The following is a 14,077-nucleotide window of genomic DNA, read 5'->3' on the forward strand; positions in this document are numbered from 1 at the left end:
GGAAGTCAAGGGGTATAGTTTTCATGAGATAAAACCACTAGGTTTAAATCTGATGTATCCACACATCTGATAGTTGACCATAAGGCCTTATTTTGGGTGGGGAAATTTTGCAACACCTCAAGAGTTGACATAACCAAAGGGGACTGAGCCAAGTCTTCAACTACATTGTAATTTTTAGTGGCTCTTGAACTAGGGTGGAAGGTAGACTCATGAATGACACCCTTTGGAGGCTTCAGAGTCAATTTCATAGGAACTAGAGGTGCAACAGGATCAGATGAAGCTAGTGTCGGTAGTCTAATAAGTAGCCTGACCATTCAGTGGATTTTCATTACCATAAACCTTATTCCGAGTGGCCACCAACACATCATATTTCAGCTTTGAGGAGGAAAACATCAAAACTATGTTAAAGGAAGAATCATCCTAGGAAACCATATGGGTCTCTTGATTGGGAAACATGTCGGTCAACATAGTGGGATGTAGGTTTTAACCCCATATAGAAATTACCTGCATACGAATTCTAAAACATAGAAAATAAACAATGTGAGAACATAACACATAAAACACATATACACAGATATTTTCCCCTGGATCCCAAAACCAAGACCACAAGATTGGTTTTTCATTATGTTCCTTTCAATTCTACAATACATATTTATACATGCCGAAGCATCCAATACCATGGACCGAAAACAATCGCGTCCAAAACCATGTGCGAAAAACCATGCACAAAACCATAGGTAGGTCTGCCCAACCTAACGTAGGGCCCAAAAAGAATATAACACAACCCAACATAGGAGAAGTGGATGATTTGAGGAACTGATTCACTTCAATGTGGTGTGGACAATCACATGTAAAGTGATCCTCATTACAAATCAAACATGGCTATGGAGGCTTTCATTTCTCATTGGAAGACAAATTTTTTTATGCATCCTATGGTGAGGAATATTTATTTTTATTACATTTATATTTATTTTTTCTTCCATGTTTCTCATGAGGCTTGCCTTTATCATGTGAGATGAAATTTACCTTAGAAGAAAAACCCATATGAGGACGAGATGGAGGGTTTTCTGCAAGAGAGATAATATCCATACCATATGGTTTACTCACAGACGGCGAATTAGCAGAACCTATAATGTCATCGACATCATGATATTATTTACTAGGTGGAGGAGGAATAGTATTCAAAGGTCTCAGAGCATTTGGTATCTTATCATAGAGTGTGTCTGATTAGGTATAAACCAGATCTAAATACTGAGCATGAGAAATAACTTTCTCTTCGATCACGACTCCACCTTTGGCCACATATTATGTTATGGGAGCTAAGAGAGACTTGAAAAACCATTGTAATAGCAACTGAATGTGAACATAAGCCTTGACCAACTGTCGATGGCATCTCCGCTCATGAGTGTGATTTGAAACGTTAGTAGAGTTTGATTATTAGCAGTTAGTCAATAGTTCCTTTCTTGTTTCGTATCTCATGTCTAATTGGAAATGTGGGAGGAAGGTAGTTGCTAAAGTGTTGAAGTCATGAAATGATGCTCTAAGTAATTCAGCATACCATTTAGTTGCGGCACCCATAAGGGTTTGTTAGAAAATACGAAGTCAAATGGAATCATCATTAAGTGAATTGGATGAAGACGATAGATGATACCTCATAACATGTGTCGTTGGGTCTTCTGCTAGATTCCCATTGAACTTTGGGATATCAGAAGGAAACTCGGTGGGAATAATCGGCCACCATGGCGAATGAGCGATCCTGTTACATTTCAATTTTTCACCATGACACTTGATCAATTTATGGATAGCTTTACCATCCATTAACATGTTGAAGCCAACTCCCTTATAAGTCAAACAACTCATATGTTGAACTACATGAGAAATGTGGGTCAAATATCTCTCACACCTTGTTAAGTTACACATGTGCCAATTTCTCTATTTTTTCCGACACATGCGCTAAAATTGACTCTAGGAATAGCACAAAGCTACTCTCTGTATGTAAATATAAACCTGCACAAGTGAATTCTAAAAAGTAAAAATAAAATTACATTCTATCTGTAACTATAAACCCGCACATGTGAATTCTAGAAAGTAAAAATAAAAAGTATATTCTACAGACATAGTTGGTCGAATATTTCCCAACTAAAAGCTTCCATGTGATGACTATTCAAGCTATAACCCTCCTAAGATGCATCTCCATCCCGTTTCTCATGGTAACCTAATCTTTCATTAAAGAAGGTTCATCCTCTTCTTAGGGATCTGAAACTTCCCCCTCTTTGATATATAAAAGGACTAGAGGGTTGAGGGATGAAGGAGGTCCGAATTCAGAGAATACAAACTTATGTTGTTAGTTTGAGATTGGAGAGCTTGTTATCTGAGGAGGAGACTAAAGGCATTTGGGAGGGACCTCATGGCATCAAGGTGAAGGATGTAAGGCTCCTCTTATCTTCTGATTAATACAAATGTGCACTTTCTCCCATTGTTTTTGTCTTTTGTGAATGATGAATAGTTTGCAATTGTTTATTATGATCATTAAGGCAAGTTCAATCCCTCATTTCCTTGATCATTAGGCTAAGTTTTTTGAGTTACTATATCACATGTGATTTTTATTCTGTTATGGTTTATGTTTGCAGGTCCTATCAAGAATTCAAGAGCTAGATCAAGTAACAATGAGGGATCTTCATGAGGCATTTCATGAAACCAGTAAGAGGTCTATCCATTATCTAGACTGCTTATAATTCGAACAAGTTCGAATTAGGGAAAGAGAAAGTTAATTTGTTATGATTATTTATAGTTTCCATTTAGGATCTAGGGAGATCACTCTTGTCCGTGAGATGGATTTTTTGGTGTAACAAACCGGCGACCATACTGCAGAACACCTCTATTCTCCTTTGTTTCCTTAGCGTTGTTTTCTGATTTTTCTGATTTATCGAGACATGAGTCTTCATAAATTGATTTCCTTTTAGATCTGAGTGGTTGATTCTTGATTTTTTTATTTATTCTTTAGGTTTTCCTCCCTTTGCTATTCATGTTTGTACACAGAGTGTAGCTCTGCACCCTTTTTTCGTAGCAACTAAGTGCATGCGCTCTATTTTCTATTGGAAACCTCTGTAGTCCTTTAAATTTTCTGAAAATTCCATGCTAGCTTCAACCCACAACCATATTTTTGTTTTTGAAAGTGTCATTCTATTTGTTTGGACTGTGTGTTGTCTTTTCTAAACTCATTTGATTTCTTTTTTGATGATTTCTTGAAGATTAGGTCTTCTTGAAAGAATACCTTAGGGTTTTGACTCTTCGATTTGATGATTGATCAAAACAAGTTTGGATGCCTTTTTGTGAGTGATATTCTTATTTTGTTCTATCAAATACACTGGTTAAGCCTTAAATATTTCTTATTTGTAGTCAAAATCACTTTGAATTGCAAATTAGGGTTTTTGAAGACCTTGTAATTTTGTGAAAGAATCATGGTTATTTTTTCTTGATAAATGGAGTTATTTCTTTCATATTGGGAAAATTTTTGTGAGTGCACTATTATTGTCATTGAATCAAAGCATTCATGGGAGAATATGTCTTTTCTCCAATCTTGTTGATTGATTCCTGTATGCTTGAAAGTTTTGAGTGATTTGAAAAAAAGAGTTTTTTAGTTTTTTTGATAATTAGGGAAATTAGTTTGTTGACTGCATTTTTCATTATAAAATAGTGAAATTGGTTGTTTTGATAAAATTGGAAAAGTTGTGATTTGTTGCATTTTATTTCTCAAAAATCAAAGAAAACTCTTTCTTTTCTCTAAATATAAATTCATCAAAATTTAAAGTTTCTTTTGAGTTTTAGAGTGCATTTCGAGTCATGTCACAACATCATAAGTTTCACCTTCATCACCCATTGAGTAAAATAACAACTTAATAATACAATATTAATGAAAATTCACCTAGAATTTTGTATTTTTTAGGGCTCCTTTTGTAAGGACTCTGGACACCACATATCTCCACAATGGTATGATATTGTCCACTTTGGGCCTAAGCCCTCATGGATTTGCTTTTGGACTTACCCCCAAAAGGCCTCATACCAATGGAGATATTTGTCCATCCTTATATACCCATGATCCTCCCCACTTCTAGTCAATGTGGGACTTTGGTCGTATACCCAACACTTTTCACCTACAAAAACTTAAGTGTAGGTCTTTGGAATAGGGAAGGAAGTAAACTTTACAAAGCTACAAACGAACAATAGAATCTTGATTTTACTCTGGGAATCTCTTATTAAACATGAGTTAAGCACACGGTCATGTCAAATCTGGTGAAGTGATTCGACCCACTTCATTGTCCTAGATAATGTGATTTACCCGTATTACAATGGTACTGAAAGGTACTTGGGGTTGCTTAAAAGTAAAATTCCAATTGATCATGTGGAGGAGCCTTCAAGGGGTTTGAGCTTTTTACTCATCCCTTGCGTGTACGTCCAATCTACAACTATCCCCAGGTAAAATTGTTGTATTTTGTCAATGTAGTAACTATAATCCTAGGGCGCTACCTAAGGTGACGCAAGAGGGAAGGTCCTGTGGTACCTGGAACAGACGTTGGCTAGACTCACTTGGACTCTCTGGAGGGTAATTTTTGCTTGAGATGGTTTATAGATGAGTTACTTGCACAAGATAGTTTCATTAAGAAGGTTGTCATGGCAACTAGTTCCAAACACTCATTTTCTATAAACATTTTCACCTTGATCTCTTTGATGTTGAATTTCATTACCAACTAATAAATATTGATCTCTCTGAAGAGTAATTTTGTATGGTTTGAACTCCTATATTTTTTAGCGTGTGTTACTTTTTGTGTTTTTTTTAACTTTTCAGAGACTTTAGGTGTGATTTAGATATTGTGTGATTAATAAATTGAAATTTTCTCATTGTGGCAGAACTACCAAGACAATCACATAGGATAATTAGGGATCCCTTAGAGTATACACCAAGTCAGTTAGAAAATATTAAATCAGAAAAATCTAAATCATCTAAAACTGGAATTGCAACAGAAACTAGAACTTCTACTATTATAGATTCTGATGTAAGAGGAATTGAAGTTAATCAACCTATAACATCTATTATTTTAGGCCTTGAAGTAACATAAAACGAATTTGATCAAACTCAGAAATTAACATCACACTCAGAAGCAAATGATTTACAAATTACTGAACTCATTCAAACTAAATTAGATACTAGGGAATCTTCAGATAGAAACCTTGTTTTTGATGCAGATATTAATGAATTTGAGTCAAATATTTCTAAGCCTAAAATTCATACACCTACTACAACACATAATCTGGATCCTCAACTTTCACTGTTTTTGAAACTTATCATTAATAATAGTCTCCCTCCTTGTCTCATTACCGTTGAAGAACTTTTTTCCGACGAAAAAGAAGAACCTATAGTTTCTACCAGTGAACTTGCATATATCTTAGAAATTTTGTTTCGATCTCTTCACCCTGATCCTTGGTATTTTACACCCTTGAACTCTTTAGGGCAAGGGATTCTGCATTACACAACTCCTTATTCTACCGTTCCCAGTTTTGACTGGTTCATAATGATTCCTAGAATTAATATATCAAATACATCCATTTATTCCACTTCTCTAGAGTCCATATTGTATGGTGGTTTTTTACCAGCTGGATATCACTCTCTCATTGGAGCTTATTCAGGAGATTCTCCTCGAACTCATATTCAAACATGTAAAATCGTATAATTAACTTTACCAATGATGGTTTAACATATGAACAAGTCATTAATATTATTTTTGGTAATGTTCGAAATCCACAAGTCCGCATGGGGTAGCTCAAGTGGTAGTGGCCATGCAAATGAAATCTCAGCGAACCGGAAGTCTTGGGTTCAAATCTTGGGCTACCCTTCCCCCATAGTGGGGTGTGTAATGGACATGAAAATTAGAGAGGCCTACCAAGCTTACAAAAAAAAATGTTTGAAATCCACAAGCTAACTCAACAGGTGGTTATTATTCACCTTGGAGGAAACGATCATAACCTCCACCTGGAGGACAACCTTTTGGTGTACGTTACCTTACATCTAGGGGGAAACTACTTTAATTATGTTCAAATGCCTTAAACCCATTTTGGTCAGCCTGTTATGCCTCAACCTGCCATTGCAATGTCTTACCTTAGATTAAATACAATATGGAACCCTTCTCAACAGTCAATTCCCGTTGCTTCTCGGGTGCCTTTGTATGAACCCGACCAACCTCTTGGACAACAAATGAATCAATTTCCTTTTCATGGTATGCCTTCTCAAGTCCAACCAACCATCCAGGTTAACCCATCAACACTTGTCCAACAATCACTTCAGTAGTCTGCCCCAAGTACTCATTAAACTATAGGGAAGTCTGCCATGTCCATGACTATTCAGAACCCAGGTTCAAGTTCTTTTAAAACTCCCATTCTAGGAATATCACAAATAAATATCTCACTTACAATGCAACCACTTGTTCATTCTTTACCTCAGACATCTAGTGTTCAATCCATTCCTATGATTCCTTCAGCACCTCAAATACTTGTTGTTCAACCTAGAATTACATATATGCAAGTACCACTTCAACGCCTACCTTTCCAATGTTTACCCCAGAGTCAGTTTATACAAGGTACACCTTTTCAAACTCAATTTCTCCAAGGTCAACCCTTGAAAAGTCAACCCTTTCAGGGACAGTTTGTTCAAGGTCAGATGGGTAAGAATCTCCCTTTATAGAATCAACCATACCCAGGTCATACATTTTAGTAACCTATTCAACTTCAATATGGTATGGCTCATCCTAGATACCCACGAGGTATGCAGATTCCAACTGCTTAGGCTATCCTAGAATATCCTTGATATCCTCCTCCCACCATGGGACTCGCTCCTTTGGGTTATCAATATCCATCGAAGGACCCTAATCATTGGTTTCCCTTCATTGCAACTTTGGATTTTCCCAACCTCTCTTGGTTAACTAATGATCCATTTCTTTATTTACCCTATTGAATGACTATTCCTAGTAAGTTTCCTAGTGATATTCCTAAGTTCGAAGGTAAGCTGGGTGAATATCCATCCAACCATGTCATGACCTACCATATTTGGTTCATTCTCAACTCATTAAATGATGATTCTATTAGATTACTACTTTTTCAACGAACCTTAATCGGTTTCGCAACAAAACGGTATGTAGAATTTCCATGAACTTCCTTCATCATGCTCAACTCCCTTGCTACAATACTTTTGACCCATTTTCAGTCACTTGTTCTATATGATAATGGAATTGAACTTTTGACTTCTTTAAAAAAGTCAACGTCAACCCATATGTCAGATCACATTCACAAATGAAGATGAAGACGTTGCCTAGTTAAAGTTTACATTCCAGACCAGATTTTGACTGAGTGGTTCATGAAGTTACTTCTAACAGTAATAACTAAAGATGTGGCCAAAGGGGGTGTTGTAACTGAATAGTGGGTAATTTCCCGTGCTCAATATATCGATCTTGTTTATACTCATTCTGGTACTTTGTATGAAAGGATCCCAGATTTACCTTGATCGACTCTAAGTAATCCACCTCTTCTAGGATCACATGTCAGCGATGGCATGATTGGTTCTATGAGGTAGAAATCTAAGATCAAAAAAAAAATTCTAATAATTTTCAAGTTTCAGCTCTATCCGATTCACCTAATGAAGATCCTTCTCCCAGAATTAATTCTGGAATCAACGTTGTAGATTCATATACTGGCAAGGGTAAGTCATCTAGAAATAAGAAAATGGGAAAAGCTAAAACTAAACAAGACAAGCACTCGAAGGATAAATTAGCGAAGAAAAAACCATGTAACGAAAGGGGGAAACCTTGATATCCTTGCTTGATTTGTGAGAAAGGTCATTACACTAAGGAGTGCCCTCATCGGGCCAAATTTTCCAAATTCGTCAAAAGTGCGCCCACGCCCATTGTTTTGAAGGATCCTTTTCCTCCTCAAGATAGTAAAATGGTCTCTCACAACCAATCCTCCACATACCCATTGGCAGGAATCATGATGATGTCTTCTAGAGTTATGGTAGCAATGATATCCTAAGATTATGCGTTAAAAAGTCCTGTTGAAAATGGAGATGACTCCAACTCATCTGGCCAAAATTCCGCGTCTGCTCCTCCTTCTTTTGAACCATTACATATTGAAAAACCAAATCTTGATATGATAATTTGCCCACCTCCTAAGGGTATTCTTCATAAGTCAGCCTTTAATCCTCATTCAAGAGCTGGCCAAAATTATAGCATCGTCGAAGATCTGGTTATGTCTTCCCTTAAAGTGCTACAAACTCTTCCAGCACAAAGTAAATTATTATTATCATCCATATGAGTTGTATATCCTCAAGACTCCCATTTGATTATTTTTGATCTCAAAAATCATGTCCCATGTTTCCCACACCAACTAGATTTTCAGATAGTAGTTCATGTCAGAACTCGACGAGTTTTTCGAACAATGGTTCACGAGGTAGGATAAACATGTATTATTTCCATTGCCTGTTGGAAAGCCTTGGGTTCTCCAACAATCAATCAATCTTCCATGACCTTGAAAGCCTTTGATGGAAGAGGTTTTCATCCATATGGAATTTTGAATGATTTTCCAATAGAAATAGAGGGCAAAGTAGATGCAATAGATGTTGAGGTTGTTGATGCTCAACTTGACTATAACCTTTTCCTTGGTCTGAGCATGCCATGGCACTAGTGGTCCCATCATATTTTAGGATGATTATGTTTCTTCAAAATGGAAGAATTGTGAAAGTAGATCAATTGTCTTATCATATCTCTAACCCTAATTCTACCAGCAGTATCCCATTTGTTGGAAAATCCACCACTCCATATGAAGAAGTTGGGAAATTTCATGTCTCAAAGCCTCATCTTTGATGGAAAATTTCATGTTCCCTCCAACCATTCTTATTCATAATGAAGCACATATCAACTTTACATCAAGTACTTTTGAAATGATAGATCCATGGAAAGTATAGTCAGAATCAGAAATGATCTTATATGGTGATGAAATGCCTCGTAGTCTTTTTGAGTTAGCCTATGATGCCATTCAGTGTTTTTCCAACCCATCAAAATCTGATGATGATAAAATGAATATGATCATTGATGAATATTCTCATTTATCACACTTGGAACCAATCTCTTTGCCTGATCCTTTTAACAAATATTTTTTAACTTATGAAGGGATTATGGAAGTTAAGACCTTAGATGAAATGTCATGGAATGATACTCATCATCATTCAAATTTATTTCCATCCTTTGATAAAATCAAGAATAATTTCTCATCACTATTTTCATATGATACCCTTAGCGATCCTCAAAATCCAATATCTACCCTTTCTTACATAATGACGTAATTACGTATATAACGAATGAATGCATCGATATGTGTCATACCAGATTCGATGTGAGATATTGAATGACGCTTTCTCATATACGTCATTCCTGATAGATTGAATGACGATTTCGGGCCTTAGCTACTTATTTGAGAGGGGGGCGAGCCGATGGCGGCCTTTTAGTCGAGATTTCGACAGGCTCACCCTTGAGCATAGCAAGTTTAGGTTCTCCCTTTCCTTATAGGCAGGGTTTCGATCGGCCTACACACCAAAATTGCTAGCCTCCACAAATTGACTGACAAGTAAGGTAAGGGGGGAAAGCCGGCAGCAAGCGACATCCATCCATAAGGTGCGGGGGAGAGGAGAAGCATGAATGGAAATCGAGATCGAAGTTGCCTAGGAGGATCGGGCCAGGGAGAGGATCAAGGCGCTTTCTGAATAGAATTTAGGGAACACATCGGCAACGATACCTATCAATATCTCATTGAAACCAAGAGTAATTGAAAATATTCATATAGGAGCCTCTTGTTCATTAGAATAAATTTCGACATACAAAGCCCTATTTCAGGAATTCTGTGACATTTTTGCCTGGTCCTATGAAAAGATGCCAAGAATCAACCCTAGCATTGTTGTACATGAAATAAAAACTTATCTAACTTCTACGACAATTAGAAAAAAATTACGTCCAATACATCCACGTAAAGCCGCTGCTATCAAAACTGAGGTCGAGAAATTGTTGAAAGAAGGATTCATTTACCCTATTCCTTTAATTGATTTGGTATCTAATATTGCGCCCGTAAATAAAAATAAAGGAACTATTCAAGTTTTTGTTGATTACCGAGATATCAATAAATCTTGTCCCAAGGATAATTATCCAACTCCATATATCGACCAATTTGTCGATGACTGTGGCAGAAATGAATTTTTTTCCTTTATGGATGGATTCTTTGGCTACAATCAGATAAACATACTCCTTTCCAATCAATAAAAAACCACATTTATACATCCATGGGGAACTTTTTCTTATCGTAAACTCCCATTTGGCCTAAAAAAATTCCGGCGTGACTTTTCAATGGGTAATGTCTTATGCATTGCATGATATCAAGCATATTGTTCAACCTTATTTATATGACCTACCGGCTCATTCCATGAAACAACAAGATCACCCATCGCACTTAAAAGAAATTTTCATTATGTGTAGGCATTACAATATTCGCTTGAACCCACACAAGTGTGTTTTTTGTGTGCAATCTGGCTGGATTCTTACTTTCATTGTTTCAAGGGAAGGAATTTGTTGATCCCCTCAAGGTAGAGGTAATTTTTAATTTTCCTGCTCCTTCTAGCCTTAATCAACTCGAAAGTTTGCAAGAAAAGGCAAACCTTTTGTGTAGATTCATCCAAAATTATGCTAAACTAACAAAGGGTTTTACTCGACTGTTGAAAAAGTGTTTCCATTTTTTTGGGATGAGATTGCTAATAAAGCTTTTGATGCATTAAAGCATGCACTGACTAATGTATGTTTACTGCATCCACTTGATTATCATCGAGACTACTTTCTGTACTTAGCTGCATATGATGCCACCAATGACATGGTGTTAGTTGAAGAGGATGATTCTTGTAGTGAACATGTGATTTACTATTTGAGTAGAGGTCTCACTAAAACTGAGATTAAATACACACATGTGGAGAAGCTAGCCTTGGTAGCTGCATAAGCTATTCAATGATTTTGTCACTATATACTTCTCCGAAAAATGACTGTCATTTCAAATTGCAACACTATGATGTACATTCTCATGAAACAACTGCTAGGGGGAAAATACTCGAAGTGGATAGTCATTCTACAAGACTTTGATCTACAATTTGAAAAATATAAATCAAAGAAATCCTTTGTTTTCGCCAAAATATTGTGTGACTTCCCCCATACTGATATAAAAACTATAGCAAGAGATTATTTTGCTGGAAAATCTCTTTTTCTTATTGGTATATTAGATCTGTGGTATGGAGACATCATTATATATCTCCAACCAGAAACTTTTAGGCCTGAGTTATTCAAAACTGATCATCATTGAATATGATACCAATGCCAACAATACAATATTGTTGGCGACACTCGTTACAATCATGGTGTCGACTTGGTATTCTCACATTGTTTAACTTTTCAAGAAGCCGAAAAAGATTTTAATGTCTGCCACTCTGGAGCATGTGTGGATCACATGTCTGGGTATGCTACTACTAAAAGGATATTACGTGCTAGATGTTTTTGGCTGTTAATGTTTAAAGACTGCATCACTACAATCCTAAAATGCCATAATTACCAAATTTATGATCGAAAAATGGGAGCACCTCCTACTCCTCTTCACTCAATCATAAATGTCAGTCCTTTTACCAAATGGGACATCGAATTCATCACTGGTAGTCCTCACTCAGCCGGGGGGCATGGATATATCATGCTTACAATTGATTACTTTACAAAATGGGCCAAGGTGATGCCTACATATTGAGACAACAATGAAATTGTATCTGTTTTCAGTTTCAATCATGTGATTGCTCAGTTCCGCATTCCACAAGCTATTGTTATAGACCACAATAGTCATTTTCATAATTTTATAATGGTCTAACTATCCATGCAACTTGAACTCTGCCATGATAGCCCTAATCTGTATTATCCACAAGGTAATGGTTAGGACAAAGTTGTCAATAAAGTTTTAACCAATATGATTAAACAGATAATTTGTACGCATAAAGGAACCTCACACTCTATGCTCTTTTCAGCACTGTGGGATTACCATACTACTGTAAAAACATCGACCGGTTTTACCCCTTTTCAAATGGTTTATGGTTTGGAAGTCATATTACCTATTGAATGTGAAATTACATCTCTTAAATTAGTTATCGAATTATTACCTTCTACCTTTTGAGACAAAGAACGCTTTGTACATTTAGTCCATTTAGATGAAAATCTTTGTAATTTTGTATTTTCTAGCGAAGCTCATTAGAAACATGTCAAAACCAAGTATAATCAAAACGCTAATCCTTGTACATATTCAAAAGGTGACCTAGTCTTAGGATATGATCAAGGTCATGACAGGCTAGGTGCATGGAAATTCAATCCCATATGGCATGGCCCTTATATCATAAAACACGTATTAGCTAAAGGTGCATATGAGCTGGTTGATTATGATGATGTTATTTTGGGAAAGCTCAAATATGGTCTTCACCTAAAGAAATATTTTGCATAAAATTTTGGTGAAGATTTGTATATTATTTACCATTTTTAGGTATGTGTGATAAAGTAGTGATTTTTTACTACTTCTCTTGATTATCTTTTTTGTACACTTAATTTACAGATGTCAAAATTTTCTCTGGCTTACATTGGCTTTGTTGTTGGCGATAGTCGTAGTACTCAAAATTTATCTTCAATAGCCTAGGTTATCTATTCTCCAAGTGACGAGGTCCCGGTCAAACAACAAACAGTATAGCATAATATAGCGCAGTAATTGAGCTATTATCTGATGTCATTACATTTGGTACCCAATGTTTAATCGTTGTGTTTGATTCATAGCTCACATTATTACATTTAAATGAATCTATTCAATAAGGACTTTAACCATGTTAACGATGTTTTTATGAGTTCGTCTCTTGGAAAGGAAATTTGATTATATAGAATATGAACACATTTCGAGATATTTAAACACATTGATAGATGCATTGGCAAATCACATCTTAAATAGACATTTCCAACATTTCTAAATTAAAAACAATATTTATTCATACATTGATCGAGATAAACATAGATAAAAATAACATATTTTTCATTAATAGAGTCTGGATGTGTCTACAAAATATGTCATCCAAGGACATAAGGCCTCGTGAGCTTTTATTTTCCAAATATGCTCACACCAAAAAGTAAAAAATGGTCATAGAATCTAGAACATATAGGCATGGTGATGCTCATGATGACACATGATAGCATGAGCAAATCGATGCAACAAATGTATGAGAGGCCCTGGAACCCCAACTACATGCATTTGATATGCATGTGGAATGTAATAAACTCGAGTCTTTGGGATGTTGGCATTCAACCTCTGAAGGTTGTGCTCCAACTCTGTTAAGATGTCATTTACCTCTGGGTTCATTGCCACAACTACTATAGGTTGCTCGCCTTGTCCATTGTACCGTCTCATCTCGACTAGTCGAATTGGACCCACATCTGCACACTAATTTTGGATAATTAGCTTTTGAAGACAAAAACACTTAAAATTGAAAATTTTGAAAATATGTTAAAATGAGAAATTCTTACCTAGATCACCCCAGTGAGCTCTGACTAGAAGTGGGATATCAGGATCACCTCTGTAATTTATATCAACATACAGAAAGTCCTCGATCAGAATAATCTGTTGGCTCAGCCAGTCGAAAAACTCTACCATATACCTCACTACATGATTGTCATCACCATGGCATGCCATCAGTGCAACCCACTTCATCAACAGTGGATCCCTTGAACCCCCCTCGTCTAGCAAAATTTGTTGTGGCAGAAGAATAAGAACCCTCTCTAGGGAAAAATCAATTAGAATGGCACCATAACCGAAATTCTTCTGTTTACCATTCTTCCACCTAGTGAGTTGGTCCTTCATATATACCACTACTTCCTCGCACTAGCTCTATACTGTGGACTCCCAGTGTTCCACGACTCTATGCATTTGTTCCCGTGTG

At 36.4% G+C, this 14,077-nt stretch overlaps 1 protein-coding gene across 1 annotated transcript in view; it reads right to left on the reverse strand.

Moving 5' to 3' along the window:
* Positions 1-13,830, reverse strand: part of LOC149187869 (F-box/kelch-repeat protein At2g44130-like) — a 63,960-nt gene extending 50,130 nt beyond the window's left edge. The window contains exons 1-2 of the mRNA XM_089409804.1: positions 13,665-13,830; positions 13,489-13,574 (exon numbers count right to left, since the gene is read on the reverse strand). Coding sequence (XP_089265930.1) covers positions 13,489-13,574; positions 13,665-13,830 — 252 coding nt within the window. The remainder of the gene's footprint in view (positions 1-13,488; positions 13,575-13,664) is intronic.
* Positions 13,831-14,077: the final 247 nt, after the last annotated feature.

Source organism: Pinus tabuliformis, chromosome 3_1 (genome assembly GCF_031772625.1).
Source record: "Pinus tabuliformis cultivar Carrire ecotype Pingquan chromosome 3_1, CPIR1, whole genome shotgun sequence".
In the NCBI taxonomy this organism is placed as follows: domain Eukaryota; kingdom Viridiplantae; phylum Streptophyta; class Pinopsida; order Pinales; family Pinaceae; genus Pinus; species Pinus tabuliformis.